Raw genomic sequence first — 27,951 nt, forward strand, 5'->3', positions numbered from 1 at the left:
TCTTTATCATTTTTTTATTTTTCCTTCTCTCTCCTTTGTCTCTCTCTTTCTCAATTGAATAAAAAAAGTGGGCCCCAATTGAATAAAAAAATAATATACATTTTACCATTTGGTGAACAGTGTGGTTTCAAATATGAAACCGAACTGTTCATCAATGCCAAAATTTTTGGCATTTGAAACTCTTAATGGAGCAAATTTTTGGGTCAAAAATGCTAAAAAATACATCTTTTAGCATTTAAAACCCTTAATAAGAATGCTCTAACATAATGATTGTATTATTTTTGTGTGTTTTATGTAGTAAATTTTACACAAAAATGGTGGCATTATGTGTTTTTTTTTTTTTTTCCCTACCACTCTCACTAATTAATGGATCAAATAAGCCCATAGGCCCCATTTTGCAAACCTACTCTTATCTGGCCTGGCCCAAAATCCAATTAGAAATTCAGCACACAAAAAAATAAAAAATAAAAAACCAATCCTAGAACCAACTCCGAATCCGAATGGATAAAGAAGACCAAGCCGAATCCAAAACCCATCAAAAGTATAAATACAAAAGCCGAAGCCAAAATCCGCAACAGCATAATTCTCTCTCTCAAGACCTGCGACTATCCACTGCTCAATTCTCGATATTGCTGAGGTAATATTGGATTCTTAACTTTGATTTCTTTTCTGGTACTAGACTCAGTACTTATGCTCATGACATACCTGGCCGTGACGTATCCATTATGTTATGTTATAATTTTTCAGAAATTACTTATGATATTTGTGTCATCCTTGTACCTATAAGGTGTCCGTGTCCGTGCTTCCTAGATCTCAATTGATTTTTTGTCTTTTTGCCTTAGTTGCACGATATACATTGATGATGATATGGTTAATCTGTAAAGTTTTTGTTTTTGCTTTGAAAATTGTAGTGAGAAGTTTGCAATTTTATTGGCCAAAAAAGGAAGGAATAATGTTTCTTCTCATTTTTTTATAGGCTCAGGCTTTATGAACATGTCAATACCATATCATTTGGGCTCTCTTCTCTTGGAGCTATGTTTTTCGTCTAATGAATGCATTTGATTCTATTCCTGCTACACTATCTATAATAGTCTTGCTCGAGCATTCTGTGTCATGAAGTATGCATTTTTTTTTTTTTGTTTTGAACACAGTTTACCACATTATATCCTGCCGTTCTGATTCTGTGGCAATTTGTTTTTCAACCTTTCCATCTTAACCTTTACATTGTACACACATGACCAAGATAGTTTCTGTTGGGTATCAATTGGTAATCAATCTTACCAACTCCTTCATTTATATTCTTAGTTCTTCATAATTACAATCAGGAATTCCAATCTAGTTTTATATTCTACAATGTAGCACAATACTCAACACTATTTTTTATTTATTTAAATAGCCTCATTAGTGCATGTGACTTTTTTTTACTTCAAACTTTATTTGTGTGAAAAATGGTATCCCTTTGAACAACTTTTTCTTTTTTTGGTGTGTATATTGAGTTGTAAATTTGAACAGGTTTTGTCAATTTAATGCCTACAAGGGCCATTCTTGAGTGACTCATTCCTCTGAATCCTATTGACAGGTCTTTCTCATCAAACTAAACTGTAGAACCAAATTTGGAATGATCTAAGTTTTAGTGGTTAAAGAATTGCTAGCAATGGAAGAAGTAAACATCCCTTTCTTTCATGTTGATATTGCATCTGAAGTTTTGTCACGATTGTCTGTGAAGGATCTTTCTTCAAGTAAGTGTGTCTCTAAAGGATGGAATTCGTTTATTAGTAGTCCTTCATTCTTGCGTATACTTTCTAAACGGGTAGAACGAGAAGGACCTTCTGGGCTTTTCTTTCAAATGTTCAAGGATAATGTCGATTGTGTTTCTAGACCTATCACATACATTCCTATTCACAAGAACAGATCGTTCATCCAAAATAACATATTGAATTTTCTTCCAGAGGAAGTTGTTATCATGTCTTCGTGTAATGGGCTTCTCTGTTGCCGGAGTTGCATCCATCCTATTGATGATTATTATAGAAGAGTGCGAAATAGGGAGGCAAAGGAACTAGTGATATACATTTGCAACCCAATGACTAAAGAATGGATTGCATTGAAGCCAGAAGGGTGTGTTGTTGGTGATAGCATTGGATTAGCTTTCTATCCATTCGGTTATTCATTAAACACTCGCCCTATTTTCAAGTTGGTAAGCATTCAACAATCAAAAGTGGATCCACATTTGTATTCATTTGCAATGTACTCCTCACAGACAGGTAGTTGGACAACTTCTAAAGAGGTTTGCCATTGCAGATATCAAATTTACAAAAACAATAAAGTTTTCGTTGGCAAGATGTTCAATTGGCTAACTCAGAACCACCATATTTTGAGTTTTGATGTCGAAAGAGAGCTTTCTAAGGTGATTAAATTACCTGGTGAAGCTTCAAGTTCACTCATTCTTGGATGTTCAGAAGGATATCTTCATTATGTGTGTGTGCATGGTGAAGATTTTAGTGTGTGGATGTTGAAAGATTATTCCTCATCTGAGTGGGTGCTCAAGTATCAGGTGACATTGGTTGATATATGTCAAGAAAGTTATACAGATTTGACTCACTGTAATGTAAAAAGGCGCTTGCTTTTGGCTTTCCATGAAGATTTGTTGTTTATGCCAATGGATAGGTGTTTGTTCTCGTACAATTTTAGAAGTAGGAAACTGCAGCAGCTTTGCTATATATCTATGCTACAAGATTTAATTTTGTCGAATCCAACTGTGATCCCATATTCCATTAGCTTGACAGCTGCAGGGGTTTTCAAGGAAGATCAAAGTGATGAGAACAAGTCAAGTGAAGATCCAAGGGATGTTTCATCCTTGAAAATTTCAAAAAGAAAAAGGACATGTTAGAATCCAACTTTGCTCCCATATTCTGTTAGCTCAGCAGCTGCAGATGCTTTCAAAGAAGATTGAAGTGATGGGGTACCCAAGTGATGTTTCATTCCAAGGAAGACCAAAAAGAAAAGAAAAACAACACCATAGAAGATTCCTCATTGTTAACTAGGATTTTGTTCCCTCTATTTTCAGGTAGTGGTGTTGGACACCGATTGAAGAGTGTGAAAAGGAATTTTAATCTTTTTGAAAGGGCATTAGATTAGATAGTTAATTTTCCAATTTCTTAGAAAATATTATATTTGAATATAATGACCATATTTAATTTCATAAAAACATTAGAATAAAATTTTCAAAAAATTTAAATTTTCAATTTTTTAGCATAATTATTTTTAAAATATATATTTTTTAAATTGTGTGAATATTATTTGATGAAATTAGGCTAAATCATTTAGTGTGATTTTTTTATGCAAATAGTGCTTAATGATTCTAAATAAAAATTGCAGGAACAATAATTTTAGGAATTTTGGAGATTTACTCCTAGATGTATTAAGAGTGAAGAGATTCATTACATTTAATGAAGAAGATAATTATATTTCAAAATATGAACGGAAAAATTAATTAAAACTAGAAAGAAAATATATGTGTATATATATATATATATATTAATATTATAAAGTCTGTTGTTCTTGACCTCTTTCGAAGTCTGTCATTTTGATTGAAATTTGCAAGTTGAAAGTTTTGATATTGATTTTTATTCAAAAGAAATATGTGATTTTTCGTGGTCTTTTAGTCAACTTCTATGCAAAATTTGATAGTAGTGCCAGAATTATCATCGTTATGAGTGTACTATATTGAGGCCTTTGTTAACATGACATAGAAATTGATGTAGGGCATGAAATTTTCCATGTGATAGAGTAAAAAAAAATTTAGATTCATAGTTTGAAATCTTAAAATTTGAGTCATTACCTAAGGGGTTTAACTATTCACAAATATGTGCAAGTAACATTGTTGAAACTCTTAGTTTTGGGATTGTTGTGATACATATAAGTGGTTATCTTTTTGTGGTGAATTGTGGGATTGAATGAGAGGCCTCTAGCTTTGGCGTGCTCTTTTGGCAAAGGAATGAAACAATTAGAGTGATCATTTTGTATTGTATGCTAATCATATTTCTTGTATTTACTATTTCGTACCAGGTTTAGGCTAATGCTTGGGATAGGGTATATGATATAATGAACATATGTAACACCCCTTCATATAGAATGGGTTACACATTAAGGGAGTCAATACCGTACTGGTGGCTATACCGGTTTGGCTAGCGGTACAATATATTTCGGATATCGGTCAATACCGGTGTACCGTTTCGGGTTTACTGCTATTTTTTATATTTATAAATAAATAAATATATATATATATATGTGTGTGTGTGTGTGTGTGTATGTGTGTGTGTATTATAATAAATATAAAAGTTTACCATCAAATATTTCCTCAATTCAGAACTAATTATTCATAGTTTTAAACTTTAGTATCAAAAAAAAAAAAAAAAACACAATATGAAAAAAAGAAAGCTTAAAAGTTACCATTGCATACTAAGAAAACAAATAATACTAATGAGTTAATGCAAATAAGATACTATTCTTTCCTAACAAAAATTCAAAAATTACAAAACTTTAAAAAAAAAAAAAAAAAAAAACTTTTTTTTGTACCGGCCGGTATTGCCCAAAATTGGCCAGTATGGCCGGTACATGGCCGATATTTAAACCGGTATGAAACATTGATATTTCGATACTGATATGCAACCAGTACGATATTGACTACCTTGTTACACACTTGTGGGGTTTGGAAGAGAAGGATGGGTGGTAGATTTGAGGGGCAAAGTTAATGAAATCATTGGGTCCAAAGAGGGGCAACCACCCAACCATACAGACTCTAAACCCTCTTTCTAAAACCGTTAAAGAGTGTGAGGAAGAAGGAGAAGCAAAGCCCTCACACTTGTGGGGTTCACCCCATATAAGAGAGACTTACTAACTTCTTTTTTTGGAAGTGTTATGTAACCTAGACACTTAATTCTTGTTTAATCTAATTCCCTCTTTCAACCAAAAGGAAAATTGTCTTCTAATAAATGCTTAAGCATTCCATAATTATATTATGGTAGAGATAATTCACGCTACACAAAACTATAATTGAACAGTTTAAACAGCGCAATGCTGAACTCGGCCAAAATTTTTTCCAAATTATAAAAGCAACTAATTTACATCCTTTGCAACATTATAATACTGGGATGAAACGCACAAAGATATAATGCAAATTGTAGAAGCCTTTTGGAAGACTAAGCAAATTGAAGAAAACAATAAAATGATTACTACAACAAAACAAAACTCCGCAAAACTAATCCACAGGCTGCCAGGACAGACAATGCCAGTGGGATGATCTTAGCTTTTGATCCCTTTTTTTCTTTTTTTTGATGAAAGCTTTTGATCCATTGCATATGGCCTAATGTAGATTAAAAATTTGTACAGGCCACTTGCATTTCCTACCATCAGAACCAATCCCAACGGTCTCTAGGGAAATGTCAATGCTTCGATGTTCAACAGCACGTGCAATGCTAACACGCAATTGAATCTTCATGGCAGGACAGGCCTCAGTGCCAATTGCGGCCAATCTATCACCACTTGGCTTTCCTGATGCCATGGCAATTGGCTCACGGAAGGTAAGAATTGTTTGCGACCAATGTGTTTTCGGAGTGTATGGGGATGTGGACAACACAACTGGCATTTCTTTGCAGAACCTGCTGGTAAAACCAGTCTCAAACCACAAGACAACCCCATAACACGATCTTGTTTGACATTCCAAATCATTCGACATGCCTGTAGAACCACCAGAATATGGTTCCAGCTCAGCGCTTGCAGTGAAATCCACGTCATCATGATTCATTGTTGCCAAGTCAAAGGTCTGAAATAAACAAAAAAAGAAATGCATTTAATATAAAATACTCAAGCAAGATATATAACTAAACAAAATTAGGTAGGGATTAGTGCAGCATATTAGTAGATTCAGGCAATATAGTTGATATTTACAATTAGAAGTTAGAGCCAAAAAGTTAAGCAAGGTTTACCCTTAATCTAGGAATTAGAGTTGTTTCCAGAATATACAAACCCATGGTCCATAGTGCCAAAATCAATTTTTTCATAAAGAATAGCGAGAGAAGTTTATGGAATCTACTTAAAAGAAATATTTTTTGGGCGCAAAAACTGGGCTACATAACAGGGGTAGTCCTTCTGATACACATAAACCACCCGGCCTGGACAAAAGAGAGTTTTGATCCAAGGATGCTGATACAAAGTCCAAAAACTATACCAATTAAATTAGCAAGCAAAGTCATGGAAAACTTTCCAACCTCTTTTATGTCATTCTATAAAAGTTGTTAAATGTCTTAGAATTGTTTTGAACCCTGCAGAGCATAAACCCCCCCCCCCCCCCCCCCCCACACAAAGCAGCTAGTGTGAAGGCATAATTTGATCAAAGAGCTCTAGAACAAAGCTAAAAGAAGATTTTACAAGTTCACATTTTTAACTTAAAGATAACTTTGCCAACCTTTTCCAATATCATTCCATAAAAGCTCTGTTATCTGTCTTAATGATCATGCTAGAAAACTTGGATACCCTTAAGAAGTTTCATAAAGGGGTACAGGGTAATGGAGAAAGAAACCCATAAAAATAGTAAGTCTAAAGAAAGTAACTATTATTTCCCTATTTCTAAAAGTTTGACAAGTCATGAAGTGTGTTTAAGAATGCAGGTGAGCAAAAACTTAGGAAATTTATAATCAAGAACTTAAAATTGCGGTTTATGGAGAAATTTAAGAGAATCAAGATTCATTACAAAAGTCAAATTAAAAATGGCTGAAACCACCATCCACCCACCCCCATCCCCCCTTAAAAAAAAAAGGAATTGCAACTTTTGACTATCTAATAATATATTTAAACGTATGGAAAAAGAAAAGAATATCAGGCCAACTGTGGAAAAATTGGATAAATAAAATAAATTTAGGCCAACTGTGGAATTGTTGACAATAAATAAATAAATAGTCCCTAATTCGCCTCTTCACCAAATTTGAGGCAACAAAGTTGAACTAAAAACTTATTTAAATTTTGGGATTAGGTTGCCTTAATCTTAAAAGCAAATTGAGATCCCAAATCCTCTCTATCCTCCCCTTATCCTCCTCCTCTCCCCTCCTTTCTCCCCAAATCCTAAACATGGTGATGACTTAACCATCATAAACCATTAAAAGGTTATCTATCCGTAGCCAAGTCATGATATAGCCTCAAAAGCAAATTGAGATCCCAATTAATGGTATATATACTTCAAAAGTCAATAAATGGGGTAATACTAACCTGAAGAACCGTAGAATTGGTCACTATGTCATGATTATCCACAATGTCAACAATTGGAATTTTAGCAGCATCGCCAACAAGTTCCTTGCCAATACAAGACATGTTGAAACCATATACATTTTCCCAAAATGGAACACTGGTACCACCTTTACCAAATCCTGCAACAAACTGCAAAAAAAATTGGAAGAGAAAAATATTAGCTCTCTAGAACTTGAAAAGAGATTGTGACAAGTGAGAGGAACTGTGTAAATGACTCACAATAGTTGCTGTGTCAGGTAGGATTGCACCCCCAGGCTTCAACCATCGGTCCCGTGCAAAAAGCACTGAGCTAAGCATTGACTCGTAAAGAAGGCAATACCCCATCCATTCACTCAATAATACATCAACACTGTGAGGTTGAATTTGTGAAGATTTATCAAGCTCTTCAACCATACCTTGAACCACTTCTATTACCCGAGAGGAGTGTTTATTACCTTCATTTTGGCTTTTACTCTGCCAAAGGCCATTGTCCATTGCAATCTGCAACCAAAACCAACAAAAGGCACGCAAAACTCTATGAGTGGAAATACAGAGGTACATTTAACAACTATAAAACTAGGAAAATTTTTTACCTGGGTGGCAACTGCAGCCATCTTCTCACTGGCTTCAACTGCAATTACCCTGGAAGCCCCAGCTTGAGCTGCAAATAGGCTAGTGAAAGGAATTGAAGTGAAAAAAAAAAAAGGTTAGATAAATTATTCTAGTAAGCAGAGAGGCATATTACAGAAAATTGACCTTATATATTGTACCAATATGTGAAATTTTTTTTCTTTCCAATAAGTGTTAATATAAGGAACTTGGCTAACAGCATCAGTTGCTGAACCCAACAATCTAATATAACATCTAAAACTAAAAATCCAAGTTTTTTCCACATTCTTCCATGAGAAGACTCATGACATACATGAGAAGATTAAGAAAGAGCAACCAAAAAAAAAAAAAAGTTCAAAATGATGAAGTCGTTTTCATTATATAATTGAGATCCACAAGAGTCCCAGTCTCAACTGCAAGAGCCACAATCATATGATCGTGTGCAATTTCAGGCAATAGCATTTTACGTTTGACCATAAACTATCCTAATTCAAAAATTATGTTGATCCAAAATGTTCAAATAACAGGAAAATCTCAAAATAAATGTATGCAAAACAAAGCATGGAGCCACAGGGTCAAAGCATATTATCCTTTGTCACTTTGATCAAAAGTTTGAACTGCATAAGCACTAGGCAATGAACTATTGGACTATGATGAAAAAGATCAAACAGCTACAACTCAGCTAATCATAAACACAGTAAGACAGAAAATCATATTTGTCATCTCACCTTAGGATTCCAGTCCCACAACCTACATCCATCACAACAGCATTATTCAAAAGAGAAGGGTTTTTCAAGATAGCTTGTCTATAAGCATCTGTTCTCACCTGCAATAACCAGAATATATGAGATAGCATTAACAAACAAGTTGCAATTTTTTTTCAATCCAATCTTTTGACAAGAGTAAAATTCACTTCCCCAGGAAACCAAGAGGTAAAGTACAAACCTTATCACTTATCATCTCTCTGTGAATGCCATATGAACTGTAAGCCCCAAAATAATTCTCATTCACATTCTTGATATCCTTTGAAAGAAGAGTTGGAAAAGAACCTCTTAAATGTTTATCCTTTGAGGCCTTCTCAGAGGAACCTGCTTCATCTAAATGGCCATTGGAAGCAGAAGCAACCCCTTTTCTTCCATTTTTGTCAGAATTATCAGCATTATATACAATCGTGTCCCCTGTATTCTCATCATCGATGCAAATCTCTTCATATTTCTTCAAATCCCTCATCAGTTCATCTTTATCAATCGATGCACTGTAGTCATCTTCTCCTTCTCCCTCTTCATCATCACCAAAAGTGTATAAGAGTGAGTCATCTTCCATGAAAGGTTTTAGATATCTATCGTCATCCCAGAGTGGCTTGATGTCTTCAATGCTGAATGTTTCATGTTTATGATTCTGCAGACCTTGGCTGGACTCGCAGGTAACACCGCAAATCCAGCATCTTCTTTCTGCCACCTGGTTCACAAAATAAACAATGTGTTATATTGACATATAACACCATGAGCTTTCAACAAGTAAATAACTTATTAACTTAGCAAATTGAAAAGAATGCAATCAAAACTCTTTCACTCACAAAAATGACTATTAATCTGAGACAACTCTAACAATAGAGCACATAAATCCCAATTTTATTTGGTTAAAATATTATTTTCATCCCTATAACTTTGCATGAATTTCGTTTTTTTTATCCCTAAACTTGAAATTCTTCATTTTTCCTCTCTAAATTATTGAAAATTTTACACTTATCAATTTTCAATTCAAAAAGTTTGTTTTTCATCCCTAAACTATTGGGAAAAAAATCTCTTTAAAAGGTATAGGGGTCAAAACAATATTTTAGCCTTTTTCTTTATTCTCCTTCATTTTCCCAGCAACCAAACAGAGAGTGTAAAGCAAACAAAAAACTCTCTTTCTCAATGCTGAGAAAATGTGCTCAATGACACAACAAAGTAGCTAATTTTCAGCGTGAGTTTACAAATACCCAACTTTTCATGCACATTCTTTCATTTTTCATTCAAATTCTCAGCAACCAAACAAAAGTTCAAATCAAATAGCAAACCGACCTGAGACCGGACGTAATTGATGAGCTTAAACCCACCGTAGAAATCCAAACCCAGCTTCGTCCGAACCCCGCGAAAGTGGAAATGGTGCGACGCAATGCAATGGTCGAATAGCGCATCGCAGGAACCGTACCTGGAGTCGCAGAACAAGCAAAGGAGATTGGAATCAGAGCCTTCTTCTTCATCTCCTTCTTCTCCGGCTTCGTCTTCAGCTTCCCAATCGTCCCAGCCTTCGAGCTCTTCGTCTTCGTTTTCTTCTTCTTCTTCTTCTTCTTCTTCTTCATCGTCGAATTCGTGGTTTTTTGGTTCTTCTTCGCTTTGTGGGTGATTAGAAATAGTGGCCATTGGTGCTGTGTGTAATTTGGAGGAATTGGAATATTGGTATGGCTCAGTTTCAAGTGTCTGGCGGTTTAACGTTGTAAGCGTTCACTTTAAACCCCGAGGATAAACCCTAGTTTTTTTTTTTTTTTTTTATCTAAACTCTCTCTCTTTAACACTTTTTACCTTGTACTTGGTTAACTTTGTTAGGAATTGTGTTTGATGAGTGAAATTGTTCTATTCTAATCTTTTTTGTTTTGTTTGTTTTGTTTTTTTTTTTTTTTTTTTTACAATCACTTTTACCTAGTACTTGGTTAACTTTATTAAAAATTGTGTTTGATATTATGTGGACATTTTTCCTAAAACCTTTTGTTTTTTAAAAAATAAAAAGAATGAAATTGGCTTTGGTTTCTTTGATTAAAAGTTGGAATAAATTGGCTTTGGTTATATGATTGGGAAATGTATCTTGAAATTTAAATAATACTTTTAATTATTTTGTTTCTGATTTTCTTTAATAACAATCCTAACACCAATATTGATCTTATTATTATTTTTAATCAAATAAGTCTATATAAACAAAAAAATGATAAAAAAAAAAAAAAAAAAAAAATCTATTCTAACCTTTTTTGTTTTGTTTCTTTTCTTTTTTTTTTTTTTTTTTTTTACAAACACCTTTACCTAGTACTTGGTTAACTTTATTAAAAATTGTGTTTGATATTATGTGGACATTTTTCCTAAAACCTTTTGTTTTTTAAAAAAGAAAAAGAATGAAATTGGCTTTGGTTTCTTTGATTAAAAGTTGGAATAAATTGGCTTTGGTTATATGATTGGGAAATGTATCTTGAAATTTAAATAATACTTTTAATTATTTTGTTTCTGGTTTTCTTTAATAACAATCCTAACACTAATATTGATCTTATTATTATTTTTAATCAAATAATTCTATATAAACAAAAAAACGATTAAAAAAAAACATACACTAACGATTTCCCCAATTTCTATACCAAAAAATTGACAAGTTACTTAGAATCATCCACGGTTTCTACAATTTCTAAATCTATGCACAAATAAATTTATTTTTAAACAAAATAATAATCGACCTTCTAAAATGACTTGTTGACCACTCTATTGCATTGAAGGCACCAAAAATTCTCATTGTTAAATAACAACAACAAATTCTCATAACAATAGAAAATATATATGGTTTGAGTTCCAATCACAATCTTATTAAGCCTCGACTGCAACCCCACCCCAATTGTAATTGCAACCCAAGCCCTAATCATCATCCCAAACTTCTGCACCTTCCTAGGCATCAAACTAACCCACTCTACCACAACCTCTTTGCCTTTGGTTCAAGAATGTCAATCACTCTACTTTTCCTTCATTAAGCCTAAACTCTCAATTAACACTAGTTGAGCTTGTTGACAACACTGCATTCTCCATGCTCATTGATTGATGAGAAGAAACGAATAGATAAAGAGAATTGCTATTTTTATAGAGGATATGAATTACATAAAAATTAAATTTGTGAATAATTAGTCTTGGGGGTTTTCATTTTGAATCTAGGAAATGAAAATTGCAAAATGTGTTACCCTAACAATGCATTTCATGGAACTAAAAAAAAGTGTTCCAAACATCTCAATTTTTTTGCAAATTGCATCTCATTTCCTACTTCCTAATAAGCTGTGAAATGAATTTTGAGTAGAAATGTCAAAACACGAATTATTAGACATTAAATGAGACGAGAAATTGTATATTTGATGTGGTCTTAAATATAGTTATACTCCTTACATGTCAAGTGCCATATGTATTATATTAGGATTATTCCTTTTTTTTTCTCCCTCTCTTCTTAAACTTTGCACGTGTATCCAAAGCTCATCCCTTATAGTATGTTTGAAAGTTTGGGGATACTAGAATGTGTGAGGAGAACAAAATGAAAGAGAGGGGAGAGAAATGGTAATCTCTTTCCATTATTTGGATGTTTTAAAATTTAAGTAGGATAAGAGGAATAGGTATCCCTTCAATTAGTTTGGTTGTTTTAGAAAATTAAATGGGAATGAAAGAAAATGGTAAGACATCATATAAGTTGACAATTATAAATTTGTGTTCAATTTAAATAAATATATAAATTGACATCATAAGGACAAGATTGACAATTTATTATTATTATTAACATATGTAGAAGCCCTTTCCTCCCCTTTCCTCCAAATTATTCCAAGTTGGGATAATTAAAATTAAAAATGAGGGGTTTTGGAGAGATATCTTCAAACCCCTCTCCCTCTCTTTTTTTTTTTTTTTTTATAAAAAAAACATAAAAAAAAAATTAAAAAAAAAACTCCCAAGGTCAATTAGTTAAATTAAAAAAAAAATTAATAGTACATTCAAATTAAATTCAGTATCAATTTTTATCACAATATTTTCACAATACTTTCACAATAAATCTTAAGTGGTAGGTTATTATTAGCTAATATTGGTGAGAAAAAATAATTTTTTTAGAAAGAGAAAAATTGATTTAAGTATGATGAAGTAGTTGATTTAAGTATGAAACAAACTCTTTTATATTTATATTGTTCTTTTTGGTAATTTATCACTCAAACCACCGTTTTATAAGTATTAGCCAAACACTCATTTTTTTCAAAAAAACTTTTTAATAGCTTTTATCAAACACTTAGCTTTAAAAAAAAAAAAAAACTTTTTCATTATGTACTTTTTTAAAACTCCACTTTTTAGAAAAAACCCACTTTTAAAATGCTGAACCAAACTCACCCTAGCCCTCCTCCTCCCCAAATCCAAACACATTAATGTCTATCCTAGTTTTAAAGGAAGAATATTCTATTTTTAAAGGAAGAGTAGGTACATTATGCAAAAACTTAGTAGTAATCATTTCCTTTTTGGATGTCAGCAGTGACTATTTCTTAAAGTATAATTTAGTAACATTTCATTGATAATAGTTTATTATTACCAACAATTGACTAACAGTTAGTTAATGGAGAATGATAAGAATATGGAATAATAATACTTTAAAAAGAAATAAGACTATTTTTAAAAGGGTTATGCTAACGAGTGCGGGAATTGGTTAAGAATCCAATTAAAGAAAGTTTTTATGGGAAAAAAAAAACAATTAATATTTTGACAGCTTTTTTCATTTTTCATAAAAGTGATGTCAACACTTTTTTTAATTGGATTCTTAACTAGTGCCCTTAGGGCACTCGTTAGCATTTTCCTTTCTAAAATATACCGCGCAAAGTATATTTTAACACAACTTCAACAAGGGTTTTAATTTTTATAGCTAGTGAGTAATGTATTAGGGATTTAAGTTATAAATTTTCATAATTACTTATGATATGTTGTGATAGGAACAATAACTTTCAATTTAGTTTATAATAAACACTTCTTTTATTATGCACTATATATATTTTTTTTTTTGAGAAAGTTATTATGCACTAATTACAACATACTATATCAAATTTGTAAAAAAATGGTTGTGAAAAACATTGTATTATTAGATTTTATCATTGTGAACACAACCGCCAAGGTCATGTCAATAATTATAAACAATTATTGTTTCTTAGTAGGAAAGTATAATTTTATGATTGCCTTACTTACATAATAATAATAATAATAATAATAATAATAATAATAATCATAATCTCAAAGTGGGAGGGATTGGTCTTAAATCTTAATATTGCTCTCCGAAGAAGACACTTTTAATATCAATCTACTTGGCTAAAAACCTTATAGAATAGCTTGCAGCTTAATGTTTTGAATGAAAAAAATTAAATATTCCAAAAGTCAAGAAGAAAAATCAAACATAAATAGCATAATTGTCAAAAAAAAAAAAGTTGTATTTAAAGTAATTAAAAATAGTAAAAGTATTATTCATAAGCTGTTTTTTTTTTTTTAATTTGTTTTAAAAATAATTTGATGGTAAGAAAATTGTGGAGTGAGATTAGATCCTAGTTTTCCTTATAAAAGGGAAATATAAAATACAATTGCTAAAGGTTCTTGGATTTATTGAGATAATTATAAGCAATTTTTTTTATTAACACCAACAAAATCTCCCAACAAAAAAGAAGAAGAAGAAAGATTCTACTGTACCCGTCACAATTTAAAAAAAGAATATCGAAAAAATGTTGTGAAATTTTATTAGATCCAAAAACTTTCTCAAATTTAAAACTAGGTTGTCCAGTCTTCTAAGTTTCATCTGGTCTTTACTTCTTCAATATCAGAATCAAGTATATATTTTAATTATAATTCAACTACTATGGTCTGATTCGTTTTTGTAAAAATATTATACTATTAAATATTTTATTTAATTTAAATTAGTTTATATTAAAAAAAATTAAATTGATAGTAAGCTTTAGGTGAGAAAGCAGTGCATTTTGACAAAAATATCCAACAAAGCGGCGCAAAGCAAACAGTCAACTCGTGACAATAATTAAATGATTATATTCCCTTTAATATTTAGCAGTAGTAAATAAAAAAAAAAAAAAAAAAAAAAAAAAAAAAATCAATACAATATCCCTTCAACTTGAATTAGCTCATCTCTCTCTCTCTGCGTGTCAACAACTGGTTACCGGAACATTCAGAACCCAAAAACTCCACACCAGCCTTCCTAACTGACCCTTTCAAATTTCAATCTTCGCGTCATTTTCCAACCTGACTCTCTCTCTCTCTCTCTCTCTAAAAAAAACGTTTCACATTTTGACTGCCATTCTCTTCACTTCTCCAATCAAAGCAACCAAGCACCACCACTTCCCGTGAGTTTTTCCGTTCACTTTCAAATCTCTCTCTCTTTTTTTAAAACTAATAATGCTGCGGTTTTTTTTTTTGCATTTTGGAGATCTCTCGGTTTGAGGTTCGTAGGCTCTGTTTGGTTGCCAAGAAAACTGTGCAACGGATCTCGTGTTAATAGACTAAGAAAAAAAAAAGAATTTTTTATTTATTTATTTTTTTTTTTTCAGTTCAAGTTGCTTGATTTGCGTGAATATGCTATATCTGAAATTGTTGTAGTAGTAGAGTAGAGTAGAGTATTAGCTGATTAATTGAGATCTAACTGAATTTGAAGCACGCAATATGATAAATTAATTTTGTGTTTTTTTATTAATTAAATTCAATTATTGCTTAGTGGATCAGATTGTGACATTTTTAAAATGAATTTTTGCTCAGGTTGTAGAACTAGCATTCTTGCGGAGCTGAAGTTAGTGTTCGATTTTTTGACATGGATGAGTATGTATCCATCTCTTATGAATCTACTTTTTTTTCAATCTCTATATATGTGTGTGCGCGTGCGCGCGAATGAGTGAATGTGTGTGTATATATATATATATGTTTATGAATGGTGGAATGTATAAAAAAATATAGGGAAAGTGCTGTTGAGCTACTGCAAAGATACAGGCGGGACAGGCGGGTACTTCTTGATTTTTTACTTTCCGGTAGCCTAATAAAGAAAGTTGTGATGCCACCCGGGGCAGTTACACTAGATGATGTGGATCTGGATCAAGTTAGCGTCGATTATGTTCTCAATTGTGCTAAAAAAGGTGGCTGGCCGTTGTTCTTCTTTCGCGTGTTTTTTGAATTGTAATGTTTGTTAGGAGTTTTTTTCATGCTTGTTGATTATTTTGAAATGTAGGTGGAATGCTTGAATTATCTGAAGCTATTAGAGATTATCATGATCACACGGGGTTACCCCAGATGGTAAGCTCATGAGTTGCTGTGTACAGTTCATGATGTTTTTTATTGGCTATTTATTCGTTTTATCAATAATGTAAGTGCATGCTCATGTAAAAATACACTAAGGCTGGTTATATTTGTTACATATGCACGCCCACCACACTTTCACTTTGACTGATATAGTTAGAAGTTATCCTCAGCGGGTGTTTAAGTTATTTCCGACTTCTAACATTTTATATTTGATTGTTATTTCGCACGATTTGGTTGTGATTTATACCTTCTTGCCAGTGTGTGTTAATTAGTTCATGTAGTGTTTTTGTTTATCTTGTTCTTGCGGATCAGTTTTGAACTTTAATTCTTTTTCCTCAACCAGGGAAACACAGGTTATGCCGGGGAATTTTATTTGGTTACAAGTCCTGAATATTCAGGATCACCTCCAAAACGGGCGCCACCACCTGTTCCTGCTTTCACACCACCTCCTGTTTACACACCATCTCCTGTTTCCACACCAGCTCCCATTACAACGCCACCTCCTGTTTATGCAGCATCACCAATTGTGTCAAGTGTGTCAAGATCGGAATCTTTTAACTCCCAAGCTCAAGAACTAACTGTAGATGACATTGAAGATTTTGAAGACGATGATGATGTTGAAGAGATTAATAGTCTCAGAGTTTCAAGAAGGAATACAAATGATGCTTCTGAACTTGCGCTTAAATTGCCTTCTTTTGCAACAGGTAAAAATGATTGAGATCTAGAATCATATAGCGGGAGGGTAGATATAACTTGGAAAAACAGATAAATTATGCAATAATGGTAAATATCAGAAAAATGTTATTTATTTTAGATTCTTTGCAAGTATCTTTTTAGGCTTGCTCTTGTTCTTGGGGTGATTTTTATAGTGTGGAAGGCAAAGCCAACATGCATGAGATGTTTTTCATCAAGCTTTGTACTTTACTGCTTTCAGGAATCACTGATGATGACCTCCGTGAAACTGCATATGAAGTCCTCTTGGCATGTGCTGGGGCTACAGGGTATGCCCCTATCATCTTGTTTGGGTTGCATATTTATTTTTCAATGAGGGCTTGCCATTTAAGTCTGGCGCCTACTTTGTTTATGTTTCTTACCTTCTGCACCCTGTACATTTTTTTATTCTTCTTTTTGATCTATTAATACATATCAGAGGTCTCATCATACCATCAAAGGAGAAAAAGAAAGATAAAAAGTCTAGGTTGATGAGGAAGCTTGGACGTAGTAAAAGTGAAAATGTTGTGACGCAGTCTCAGCGTGCACCTGGATTGGTTGGTTTGTTGGAGACCATGCGTGTCCAGATGGAGGTAATTGTCTTTTCTGATGTGGATTTTCAGAACTCTACTTTTATTTGTTGTATTAAGAAACATGGTACATTAAATTTTCAGATATCATTATAAGAGTGATATTCTATGTGTTATCAAGGTCACATGGTATTGAGGTCCAGAATACCATGAAAAAAAAATGCTAAAACAATTGCTAATAGCATAGTCTATATAGAATTATTTATGGGAATCAAGGCATAGTCTATATAGAATTATTTTTGGCTTACATAAGAACAACTAAAGTACTAATCACATATTATGCCTTGCATCCCATAAATAATTCTATATAGACTATGCTATTAGCAATTGTTTTAGCATTATTTTTTCATGGTATTCTGGACCTCAATACCATGTGACCTTGATAACATATAGAATATCACTCTTATAATGATATCTGAAAATTTAATGTACCATGTTTCTGTAGAAGAAATTTTATTGATGGATAGTAAAAATTCATAGAATGGACTGAGGCATATCGTGTTTTGACTATATGAAGTTGTTGTCTAGTCTGCTGCAAATAACTTTTTTGAAGCATAAAGTGTTAAAGAAATTTGTTGGAAATCATTTTATTTTTTTATACATCCTGTGGACTTTACCTTAAGGAATCCTCTTCCAAGTCATAAATGATGTCATATTTACTAAAAAATGGAAGAAGCAATCTTGAAAACCACTCAGGTCCTGTCTTGGCGTTCATGTTCCATTGTTTTCCTCAATGAACAAATATTTATAGGTACTTATATACATACATAAAATTTATAGATAGAATACTAAAATTTCATATAGCATGAGAGTGGGATCATGACTGACATGTTAATGATAGGAAGGCAAAGATTTAATGTAATACATTTGGAAGACTGAGCATTGACATAAGCTTCATAACAGTTATATGGATTAGATTGTTGATTATCACCTGATCATACTGCTTTTAGGACTGTGATCTTTTAGATCTCTGCTCGGCTATGTCTTCTATTTACCTTGAAATGGAAAAAGTATCATATGAGACGGTCTTATGAGACCTGCCTCTCACAACGTGTGTGGATCCCACATGTCATGAGAGGGTGGTCTCATGGGACCATCTCATGAGATGCTATATGCTTGAAATGAGCCACTCAGGCACTTACCCTTCTATGTTTGAGGATGATTTCTCTCCTTTATGTTCTCTTGAAACTTTTTTCTTAACAAGAATGAAAAATAGTGTCTTTTTGTAACTTATGTTTGCTTTGCCTGCAATAAAACTGTTTGCAGTTAGCTCTTAAAAGAACATGGTAAATTCATCCAGTTTTTCTCCATGAATTTGTCTCTACCACTCCTATAAAAAAATGAATTTGTCTCTGCCACTTATCCACACACAGACAGACACATGCACACAAAAAGAAAAAGAAAAAAAAGAATAAGAAGAATAAAACGAAAAAAGAATAAAGGAAGAAGAAAAAGAATAGAAAAATTGATGTTATAATAAAGCTCATAAATAGAGGCGTTATAGTCCAATTTTTTGATTTTGTAACTAATACTTCATATCTTAATCCCTATGGGTAGCACAATTGGTTGGAGACCATGCCTCATGAAAAGGAGGTTACTAGTTAAAATCTCCCCTTCCCTCTCCTTGGGGCCAAATTTTACCTATATTTTTCTGCCCCATGAATGGCCATTTTACACGAGTTATTAATTTTCAGCCAGGATAGATGTTGTTAGTCCGAGGGATTTCATATTCCATTCTGGTTCTTTTGTTTAATTCTATCAAATTAGTTGTCTTTGGGATTGTGAGTGGTGATAATTTCTCTTTCATTCTTATGTATATATACAGATAACTGAGGCAATGGATATAAGAACAAGACAGGGGCTGCTTAATGCTCTTGTGGGAAAAGTTGGAAAAAGAATGGATACCCTTTTGATTCCTCTGGAATTGTTATGTTGTGTTTCGCGCACAGAATTTTCTGACAAGAAGGCATTCATTCGCTGGCAGAAAAGGCAGGTAAGTTCTGCCCCTTTTTCAATCATTCTGTTTTTGGACTGTATAGGTTCTCTTCAAGGTAATTTGGAATGGTGGTTATACATATCCCTAACATCCATGGTAAAAAATTTCAATTGTTTGTTGGTTCAGTTAAATATTTTGGAGGAGGGGCTTATTAATTACCCTGTTGTTGGATTTGGCGAATCTGGGCGCAAATCGAATGAGTTGAGAAATCTTTTGGCAAAGATTGAGGAAGCTGAGGTATGTGTTTCATTGATTAACATTTTTGACTGTTGCATGCTATATTAACATCAAACCATGCTAAAATGTAGGTTACCTATGTAGTCCTTCCATGATTGACTGTTATAACTATCCTCTTGTAATATGTTTAGTTTTGATTTTTCATTTTTATGCTCTTTTACATACAGAATTTATATGTTGAACGCATCTATTGATATGTGCTGTAAAAACTGGAAGGGTCAATGTAGTTAGTTTGTTGTTGGATATCCTTGGGAGTCTTAAGTTCACAAGCCAATTTCTTGGCTGAAAGAGGAACTTTGGCTTTAAAGAATTTATAAGGCTTATATTTCCATCTTGAAGAGGTTTATTTAATTTAATTTAATTTTTTTGGAATTGTTTCTTGTTGGATCAGATTGGACCTTGTTTATTATCTCTGATTTTATCTTATTAATGGAGGTCTACTTGGGCTTCTTTAATCAAGCCAAGCCTAACTGAGTATTGAATGTTTGAACTCGGTTTGGCAAGATTAACAGGGTGTTAAAAAGCTTGGCTTGAGCTTGTCTTGTGCTCACTTATAATGTTCAAGCTTGTGTTTGTTAAAATAAAATTTCAAGTAACTTGAGCTTGGCTAGTTTCATTGAAGTCAAGAAGCCTCAAATCAAGATCAAGCTTAATCTTGCAAACAAGCTTTGTTAATGTTTTAAAAAATTCAAGTTAAAAAAAAAGTGAGAAATAAAGTGCATCTAAGAACACAAAATATAGGAGGAATAATTTCCACATAAATATAGGGTTGAAAGTGAGCCGAGCCGTATGCTTGGATATTTAGTGTTTAATTTGTTTTCTATTTTTTCCTCCAAGCCCAAAATAAGCCTCATTACAAGCTTAAGTCGAGTGTAGGCTTGGCTGGTTTATCCTTGTGTTTATACTTGTGAGGTTGTTCATGAAAAATCAATTTGCTTGGGAACAACTCGTTTACTAAACAAGCGTCAAAATTAGGCTCAAGCTTGGCTTTTTTATAAGCCAGTGAACATAAAAAAAGAAAAAAAAGAAAAAAGAAGAAGAAGCTTTTTACAAGTTGAGACTGAGTGGTTAGTTTACTTGGGTCATGCCCAAGGATGTAGTGGAGCTTCTAGCTAGCTGACCAAGCAAGCTTAGTAAAGATAGAAATTGGGTGATTTGGATTTTGGTCCCTCATTGTCTGATGTGGGATATTTGGAGGGAGAGGAATGCATGGACATTGGAAGGAACCGAGAGGTCAATTCAAGACTTAAAGATGTCTTTCCTCCAAACCTTGTTTGGGTGGACAAATGCTCCTGGAAATTTTCTCTTTTATTCTGCCTGATTTGCTTGATAGAGCTAGTCTTTATATTTCTTAGTTCTGTTTTTGTTCTCCTGCTAGATCTACTTGTCTTCACATGGAATTTATGCGATTGGTCTTGGGCTTGTGGACTCACATTTAGTGATTCTCTCCCAATGTTTATAGATTCCCTTCATTCTTATACATAGCTTTGACTTTGAGTCTTCACTGTACTTCCTTGTCTAACTCATGTTCTTTTCCATGTAGTAGTCTTTTTTAATGAAATTTTATCTTATATATCAAAAAAATTATATGATGTCTTTTTGTTGATAGATTAGGCATTATCTTTGGGCTACAAGTTCATCTTTTCCTTGTTTGACATCTATTTATTTCAACTGTTTTGTTCTTTTTATGGTTGTATTTGTCACTATGCAGTTGTTGATGAAAACTAATATTTTCCTTGTATCTGTCTTAAAAGTTTGAATTTATATTCTGGTAACTTTACCTATAAAAAAAATTCTGGTAACTTTTGTCACCTCTGCATTGCATTTAATATTTGTAGTAAAATATTTTTACATTTTAAGGTGCTCCACTTTTGGCTTAATCGTTTTTCCTATGGCATTTGGAATGATAGAAGAGGATTTAGACCCACTTTGGAATCAGAAGTATTAGTGGGGCTCTCTCTTCCTCTAATCATCCTTCTATTTTTTTATAATTCAATAGTACAATTGATAGGGGGGATTTGAACCCTGGTTCTCCTATTCATCCATCTATTCTTACTAGATACAATTTTTTTGTCCGTATTTCCTTTCTTAAATGTCTTGTTTACTTTGTAGAGTCCATATAAAATATTTTCAAATTCTCCAAAAGAACTCCTAGATTTAATAAGGAAGTTTTCTGATTTTGTATTGATAAAGGGGGTTTAAGTAACAATGACATGTGAATGCAGTAAAAGAATGCAGCTGTTAAATATGGATTGTTAATGTGCCCCCATAGTACATCCCCAATGTACTCAGGTTGGCTTTCGTTAATAATATATTTCGTTACCTATCAAAAAAAAATTTGGATTGTTAATGTTGGAAAAACAAAATGGCACATTGGGATTTTTTTTAATAATTATTATTTTACTTCCTCCTCGGCATCTGTTTGAATAGTTTTCTCTCCTTTTTCTCAAATTTCTTTTTACTCATAATTTCAAGTCTATCGGCGATTGTTCTTGTTCATGCCTTTGCAATTATGATGCTCAAGTTTTGTTCCAAAACTATCTATGTAGGTCTATAAACAATCTTGCTCGTGTATCTCCTTAAATTCTTTGCTGTATTCTGAAACATCTGGAAGGTTTTCTTAAATGGCTATTTATCTTTATCTTTTTAGATTTTATAAAACTGCTGAAATCATTCTGCATTTTCTGAAAATTCTGGGCTGTTTCTATAAGAAACAAACATATGAATTGCCTTTTCTGTTTCTTTTCTAATTATGCAGTAATTAAGATGGTAATGTATTGCTCCATACTTTGGTGACTTTATCAAATCTTTTTGAAGCATAAATTGGTTTACATTTGTTATCTGCTAGTGATTTTGATAGCCTTTTCTTTTCTGATTTTAGTCTCTTCCATCTTCCACGGGTGAACTCCAACGAACAGAATGCTTGAGATCTCTCAGAGAGATTGCCATTCCACTTGCTGAGAGGCCAGCTCGCGGTGACTTAACTGGTGAAGTATGTCACTGGGCTGATGGTTATCACCTAAATGTTAGACTATATGAGAAACTGCTTCTCAGTGTCTTTGACATGTTAGATGAAGGAAAGCTGACAGAGGTTAGTAGTTTTTATTTTTTCAGGTGATGACAGCACCAAGATGGAAGCATTCAGATCTTTGTGAAATTTCAGATTTTGTTCATACTTTTGAGTTAGTTTATGGCTTCATATTTGAGTTACAGCTTTATGGAGTTAGGTTTTGGTTTTGAGTTCTGTTGGAATTTGCTTATAAAATTTTCTTTTTATTAAAAAAATGATAGTTGTATTTATAACAAACTCATTTTCATTTAGGGATGTTAATCAGATTCAAAAGATGATCCAAGGAATTGTTGTAAATTTAATATGATGATTCATTATAGATGAACTTTTCACAATTTGCTTGACTGGACCATCTATTTCTATCCACTTTTTCAGGAAGTGGAAGAAATTCTCGAACTCTTAAAGTCAACCTGGCGTGTTTTAGGAATCACGGAGACCATCCATTGCACCTGCTATGCATGGGTATTATTTCGTCAGGTATGATAGTCATAAGCATAACACTTGTAATTGCCAAATTAAGCAGCCATTCAATCACTTTTCATATTTTTCTACAAAAGAAAATGCTTTATTGTCTCACAAGATTTTTAAAATTGTTGATGAGATGTGCTTTGTCTCATTTCCTTATACACATGCTGCAACTGTTTTATTCCATCAATGCTTACAGGAAGTTTTGGACTTAATGAACATAAAGGACTCTCTCTCTCTCTCTCTCTCTCTCTCTCTCTCTCTCTCTTTATAGATATATATATATTATAATGTGTGTGTGTGTGTGTGTGTGTGTGTGTGTGTACGTATATATGTATGTATGTATGTATATGTGCCATGACAGTTGGTATGTTAGTTTGTTTTGTCATTGTTAAACAGAACTTAATTATTGTTATTACCATTTTTTATATTAGTTTTTGTCATGTGATCTCAGTATGTTATGACAAGTGAGCAAGGAATCTTGCAACATGCAATGGAGCAGCTGACAAAAATACCATTGAAGGAACAACGGGGTCCACAAGAGAGGTCACACTTGAATAGTTTGCATTCCAAATTTGAGCAAGGGGGCTTTCGGGATTTGTCTTTCTTACAATCCTTTTTATCACCCATCCAGAGATGGGCTGATAAGCAACTAGGAGACTACCACCTGCACTTTGCTGAGGTGTGATTTACTATTGGTAGCAATATATGTGGCTATCTAGTTTTATATGTCATGTGGCTGGTCCTAGTTTGTGTTACATAATAGTTTTGATCTGTATTATAAATAGCATTTGTTTTCCCTGTACTATTGTTTTTGCTCATACATTAATAATTTACAGTTTGTGGTTTTATTGTAGCTTCTCTTATTGTTGCATCTGAGTATTGTTTTGCGTCTATGTTCATATCCTATATTTTTTGTTGGGTTGTGGTGCTACAAGACATCATTCAGTGCATTTATTATGTTAAATGATGTGTTTATCACTATGTTCTGGTATCTGCATCTCATCTTATTGCAGAAATACAGGGAATGATCCAACACATGATCTATGTGTATGATGCACAAAATCATGCATGCAAAGTATGTCCTTTTTAGGGACAATCAAATGTAAATCAGTTTAGAGCTTTCTACTAATAACTTGGGAAGATATCTTTTGCTTCGGTTGCCTTCTTTACTGAAAAAGATTCTTTGTTGTGCTTAATATCTAAAGCTAAGTGTGGGATAAATCTGTATATACAGCCTGTGTCCTTTTGGCATAATTTTTTCCCTGTAATAACAACAGAGTTACTTGTGTTTTAAAAAATGCTGCTTTATATGCCTTCTAACTAGAAAGAAGCTTAGTTGTTGTTAAGTTCATTTAATTCTGAAACTTTTGTAAGCTCGGAAAATTTGTTTCTTCAATATATCTTGGTTATAGTGTCTTGGACTTCGTTTTTCTTTTCTCTTTTTTGGTGAATTGTATTGCACTTCAGTTGCTTTTATTGTCTCATCTTCCTAGTTTTGCAACTCAGTTTCTTGTACTTCTCATGTTCCTTGCAGAGACCAGCGATGATGGGGAATATAGTTACAGTTGCAATGGTTGCTCGGAGGCTTCTTTTAGAAGAACCTGCAGTTGTACGTATATCCTTTTCTTTTCTTCTTTTTTTTTTTTTTTAAATAATGAATTTGGTTGAGAGCAAGTAATAGAGTCATGCAAGTATATAGGGTGTATACAACTGGGGACCATTCAATCATGCTTGCAAATTACAAAGATCTATCACATCACAAATCAAACATAGAGAATAACTATGCACTGTTGACATCCAATCCAACAAGGTTTTAAGGAAAAAAAATTTAAGGTTCGGCAAAGTTCTCTCAGAATCCTCAAAATTCCGGTTATTCCATTCCTTCCAAATGAACCAAATCAAACAATGCAGGGCAGCTATCTCAATAAAACCATTCCAATGACCGCCTAATCTCCTTTGCTAACCATCTTCGCCGTCGCCCAATAGACTCCAAACAAACTAAATACCATAGTCCACAGCTCAGTGGCAATGAGGCATTGGAGTAAAAGTTGGTCTACTGTTTCCCCATTACATGTGCACATATAACACCAATCCAAAATCTAAACACTCCTCCATAAGATGTCAATCATCAAGATTTTTCCAAGGCTGTAGTCCATACAAAGAAAGCAACTCTAGAAGGGATCTTTGTCTTCCATATGCTTTTCCAAGTAAAAGACTGATCTCTAATAGGAGTCAAGATCTGGTATGGCCACTAAGCTCAAAACCCTTTCTCTTAGCTGGTTTCTAGCACATCTTCTCCTCCCCACCTCCCCTCACAGGAATGCCATAAATATATCCTTAAAGTTCGACAATGACTCTAAAACCCAATCTTGTACAGTTCTAATGAAGCTCAAATCCCAAAGAACCCATTGTTGAATTGCATATGATCTGTCACACAAGCATCCTTATCTCGACTGATCAGGAATAACTCTGGAAAACATATCTGAAGATGCCTCTCCCACACCATAAATCCTGCCAAAACTTCACTTTAGACCCATCCTCAACCTCATACTGAATGTGGCAAGAAAAATTGGGCCAGCCTCATCTTATAGTCATCCACAAGCTCACTCCATAGGGATCGGATACTGAATTGGTACACCATTCCCCCACTCACAGACATACTATAGTCTTTCTTCTCAAGGATTTTTATTTATTTATTTATTTTTATTTGAAGTAAAATTTTCTTGATGATGGACAAAACTATCTGTCCACTGACTGGAGCTAATGTTTAATTTGCTTCTCAGCGCTTTATGTAGTGCAAAAGTTTGAAAGTTTAATTTCTCATTTTCTTGTAGGCAATGCAATCTATGTCCATCACAGATCGAGATCAGATAGAATCATATATATCGTCATCCATTAAGAATGCTTTTTCCAGGGTATGTGTTCAACTTGTTTGTAGTAAATTATCTAGATGTTGCTGTTTGGAGATTCAAATATTATTATTACTTTGCATTTGTCAAGGAACTGGGCTTTTTTAAAGGGAATTTTTGACTGCTGGAGGCTTCTTGAATTTTATAAGCTATGCCCTATCTCACTCTCTATAGAAGTATTTTGGAAAATTACGATTTACCTCCTTGTGGTTTGGCCCTATCACAATTTGTCCATACACTTTCAATCATTACAGTTGACCCACTAAGATTTGGAATAAAATGAAAGTATTAGGGTTCTGTCCAAAGTACCCCTAATGAATTCATTTTAATCCAAACCTTAGGGGTCAAAATTTAACAATTGAAAAAATCTTGTGGGACTAATTTGTGATTGGGTCAAGCCACATGGGGGCAATTTGTTTGTGCAAAAAAAGCAAAATCTATTACTTTGGACGGAACCCTAACAATTTCATTTTATTCTAAACTTTAGGGGGTAAAATGTAACATTTGAAAGTTTGTGGACTAAATTTTCATAGGGCCAACAACGAGGGAGTAAATTATAATTTACTCAAAAGACTTTTCCAACACACGTCAAACTTTTTGTTTCTGTTTTATACTTTGGAGTGTAAATGGGTTCAAATGAGTAGTTGGCTATTTTGGCTACCTTCAGTAGCTGTGTAAGTTAAACGTTTTTGCTTGCTTGTTGAAACTTGAGATCAACTCTAATTGATGCAAATCATATATGCTTAGTGTAATTATTATAAATTTGAGCTATGCTTGGCTTGCTTAGAAACTAGTTTAACAGATGGGTTTTAACCTTGCATGAAAGATTTATGGTTTCTGCCTTTCTGTTGCATTCATTTACATTAAGTATTGTATTTACTTGACACTCATTTTACCAAAAAAAATATATATCATATTTAATAAGTAATTAACTTGATGATAATTCTAATAAAAGTTGAGATTGTGCAAAAGCAATTATAAAGCTTTACAAATATCCAAACCATGTTTTCTCACTTTCTGTGGCTGTCATGTTTGGCAGTCAAACTTGGAACCCAAGTCTAGCTCTACTAGTTTAGGCTAATTTAAAGTCTTAAAAATATTTTAATGACCTTAGCTTCACCAATTAGTTTGGTCTGCGTGATCACAGACACACTCTTACATACTCAGTTGATTTTCTTGCACATCACTACATCTCTTATTACATCCATTGGGTCAATGGTTCACCCAGCCTTGTGTCACTTTCAGCTGCATTTTTATTTTAATATTTTAATTAAGGATCCCTGACGTGATTGCTGTGACTATTAATAGTGGATTGCAAATTTGAGATACAACATTTATTATTTACTTTGTGAGCAATAGAGAAGGTAATTTGGGTAGTGGTTGCCAACAATGTCCTTGTTATAAGTTTCATTCCTTAGGATTTTGAAAAAATTTTCTTTGTTCCTAAGTTTGTCTCCTACTAGGAAATTGAGCAATAATTTTTTATGTTAGTGTTGTATTTTTAATGCCTTCCTAGCTCTCTCTTTTGTGAATTAATTAGTGAAAGAGAATTATTTGAGATATCTACGTCCCTTAGCAACCATCCTACCAGTCTCACAGATTTGCAAGGAGGCTCATGAGAGCCAAACAGCCAGTTTCAATGTGAGATCCAGCTAGGCAGTCACTCCATAATCTGGCTCTCATGATAAATAATTCTATGTATATACATATCATTACCTCTTTGTAGTCCATTCTCTAATATGCGAGTTTCCCCCTGCAGTCTCTGTTGAAGGTTCATTTTTCATTTTCAAATATTTTTCTGTTCTTGGTGCAGTTACTGCATGCTGTTGAAAAAGCAGACCCAATGCATGGACATCCTTTGGCATTGCTTGCGGATGAAATCAAGAAANTTTATTTACAAACCAATCTGTGCACAAGACAATAAACTCCACAACACAAACGTTGCACTTTCTCCTAAATAATAAAATATCATTGTAAGTGTCATAATGTCATAAAATGACCT

General features: G+C 33.3%; 3 protein-coding genes across 3 annotated transcripts; 2 read left to right on the top strand and 1 right to left on the bottom strand.

Moving 5' to 3' along the window:
* The first annotated feature begins 537 nt into the window (after nt 1–537).
* On the top strand, nt 538–3,153 carry LOC112021732 (F-box protein At5g49610). Its single transcript, XM_024054297.2, has 2 exons — nt 538–637; nt 1,580–3,153. The coding sequence occupies exon 2, from the start codon at nt 1,655–1,657 to the stop codon at nt 2,885–2,887; it is 1,233 nt and encodes a 410-aa protein (XP_023910065.2). The 5' UTR covers nt 538–637; nt 1,580–1,654; the 3' UTR covers nt 2,888–3,153.
* Nucleotides 3,154–5,052: 1,899 nt separating this feature from the next.
* LOC112021718 (probable protein arginine N-methyltransferase 3) lies at nt 5,053–10,428 on the bottom strand. Its single transcript, XM_024054286.2, has 7 exons — nt 9,951–10,428; nt 8,833–9,345; nt 8,616–8,713; nt 7,872–7,950; nt 7,519–7,779; nt 7,261–7,428; nt 5,053–5,821 (listed from the first exon to the last, which is right to left on the bottom strand). Exons 1-7 carry the CDS (start codon nt 10,290–10,292, stop codon nt 5,363–5,365), a joined length of 1,920 nt encoding a protein of 639 aa, XP_023910054.2. The 5' UTR covers nt 10,293–10,428; the 3' UTR covers nt 5,053–5,362.
* A 4,329-nt stretch (nt 10,429–14,757) lies between these two features.
* LOC136063194 (protein unc-13 homolog) lies at nt 14,758–27,873 on the top strand. The gene is made up of 15 exons (XM_065763209.1): nt 14,758–15,025; nt 15,435–15,494; nt 15,630–15,805; nt 15,898–15,962; nt 16,312–16,672; nt 16,903–16,969; nt 17,119–17,272; nt 19,095–19,262; nt 19,392–19,502; nt 22,384–22,593; nt 22,948–23,049; nt 23,492–23,719; nt 24,575–24,649; nt 25,875–25,955; nt 27,763–27,873. The coding sequence occupies exons 2-15, from the start codon at nt 15,487–15,489 to the stop codon at nt 27,871–27,873; spliced, it is 1,917 nt and encodes a 638-aa protein (XP_065619281.1). The 5' UTR covers nt 14,758–15,025; nt 15,435–15,486.
* The last annotated feature ends 78 nt before the right edge of the window (nt 27,874–27,951 follow it).

Source organism: Quercus suber, unplaced genomic scaffold (genome assembly GCF_002906115.3).
Source record: "Quercus suber isolate HL8 unplaced genomic scaffold, Cork oak 2.0 scaffold_497, whole genome shotgun sequence".
NCBI classification, from domain to species: domain Eukaryota; kingdom Viridiplantae; phylum Streptophyta; class Magnoliopsida; order Fagales; family Fagaceae; genus Quercus; species Quercus suber.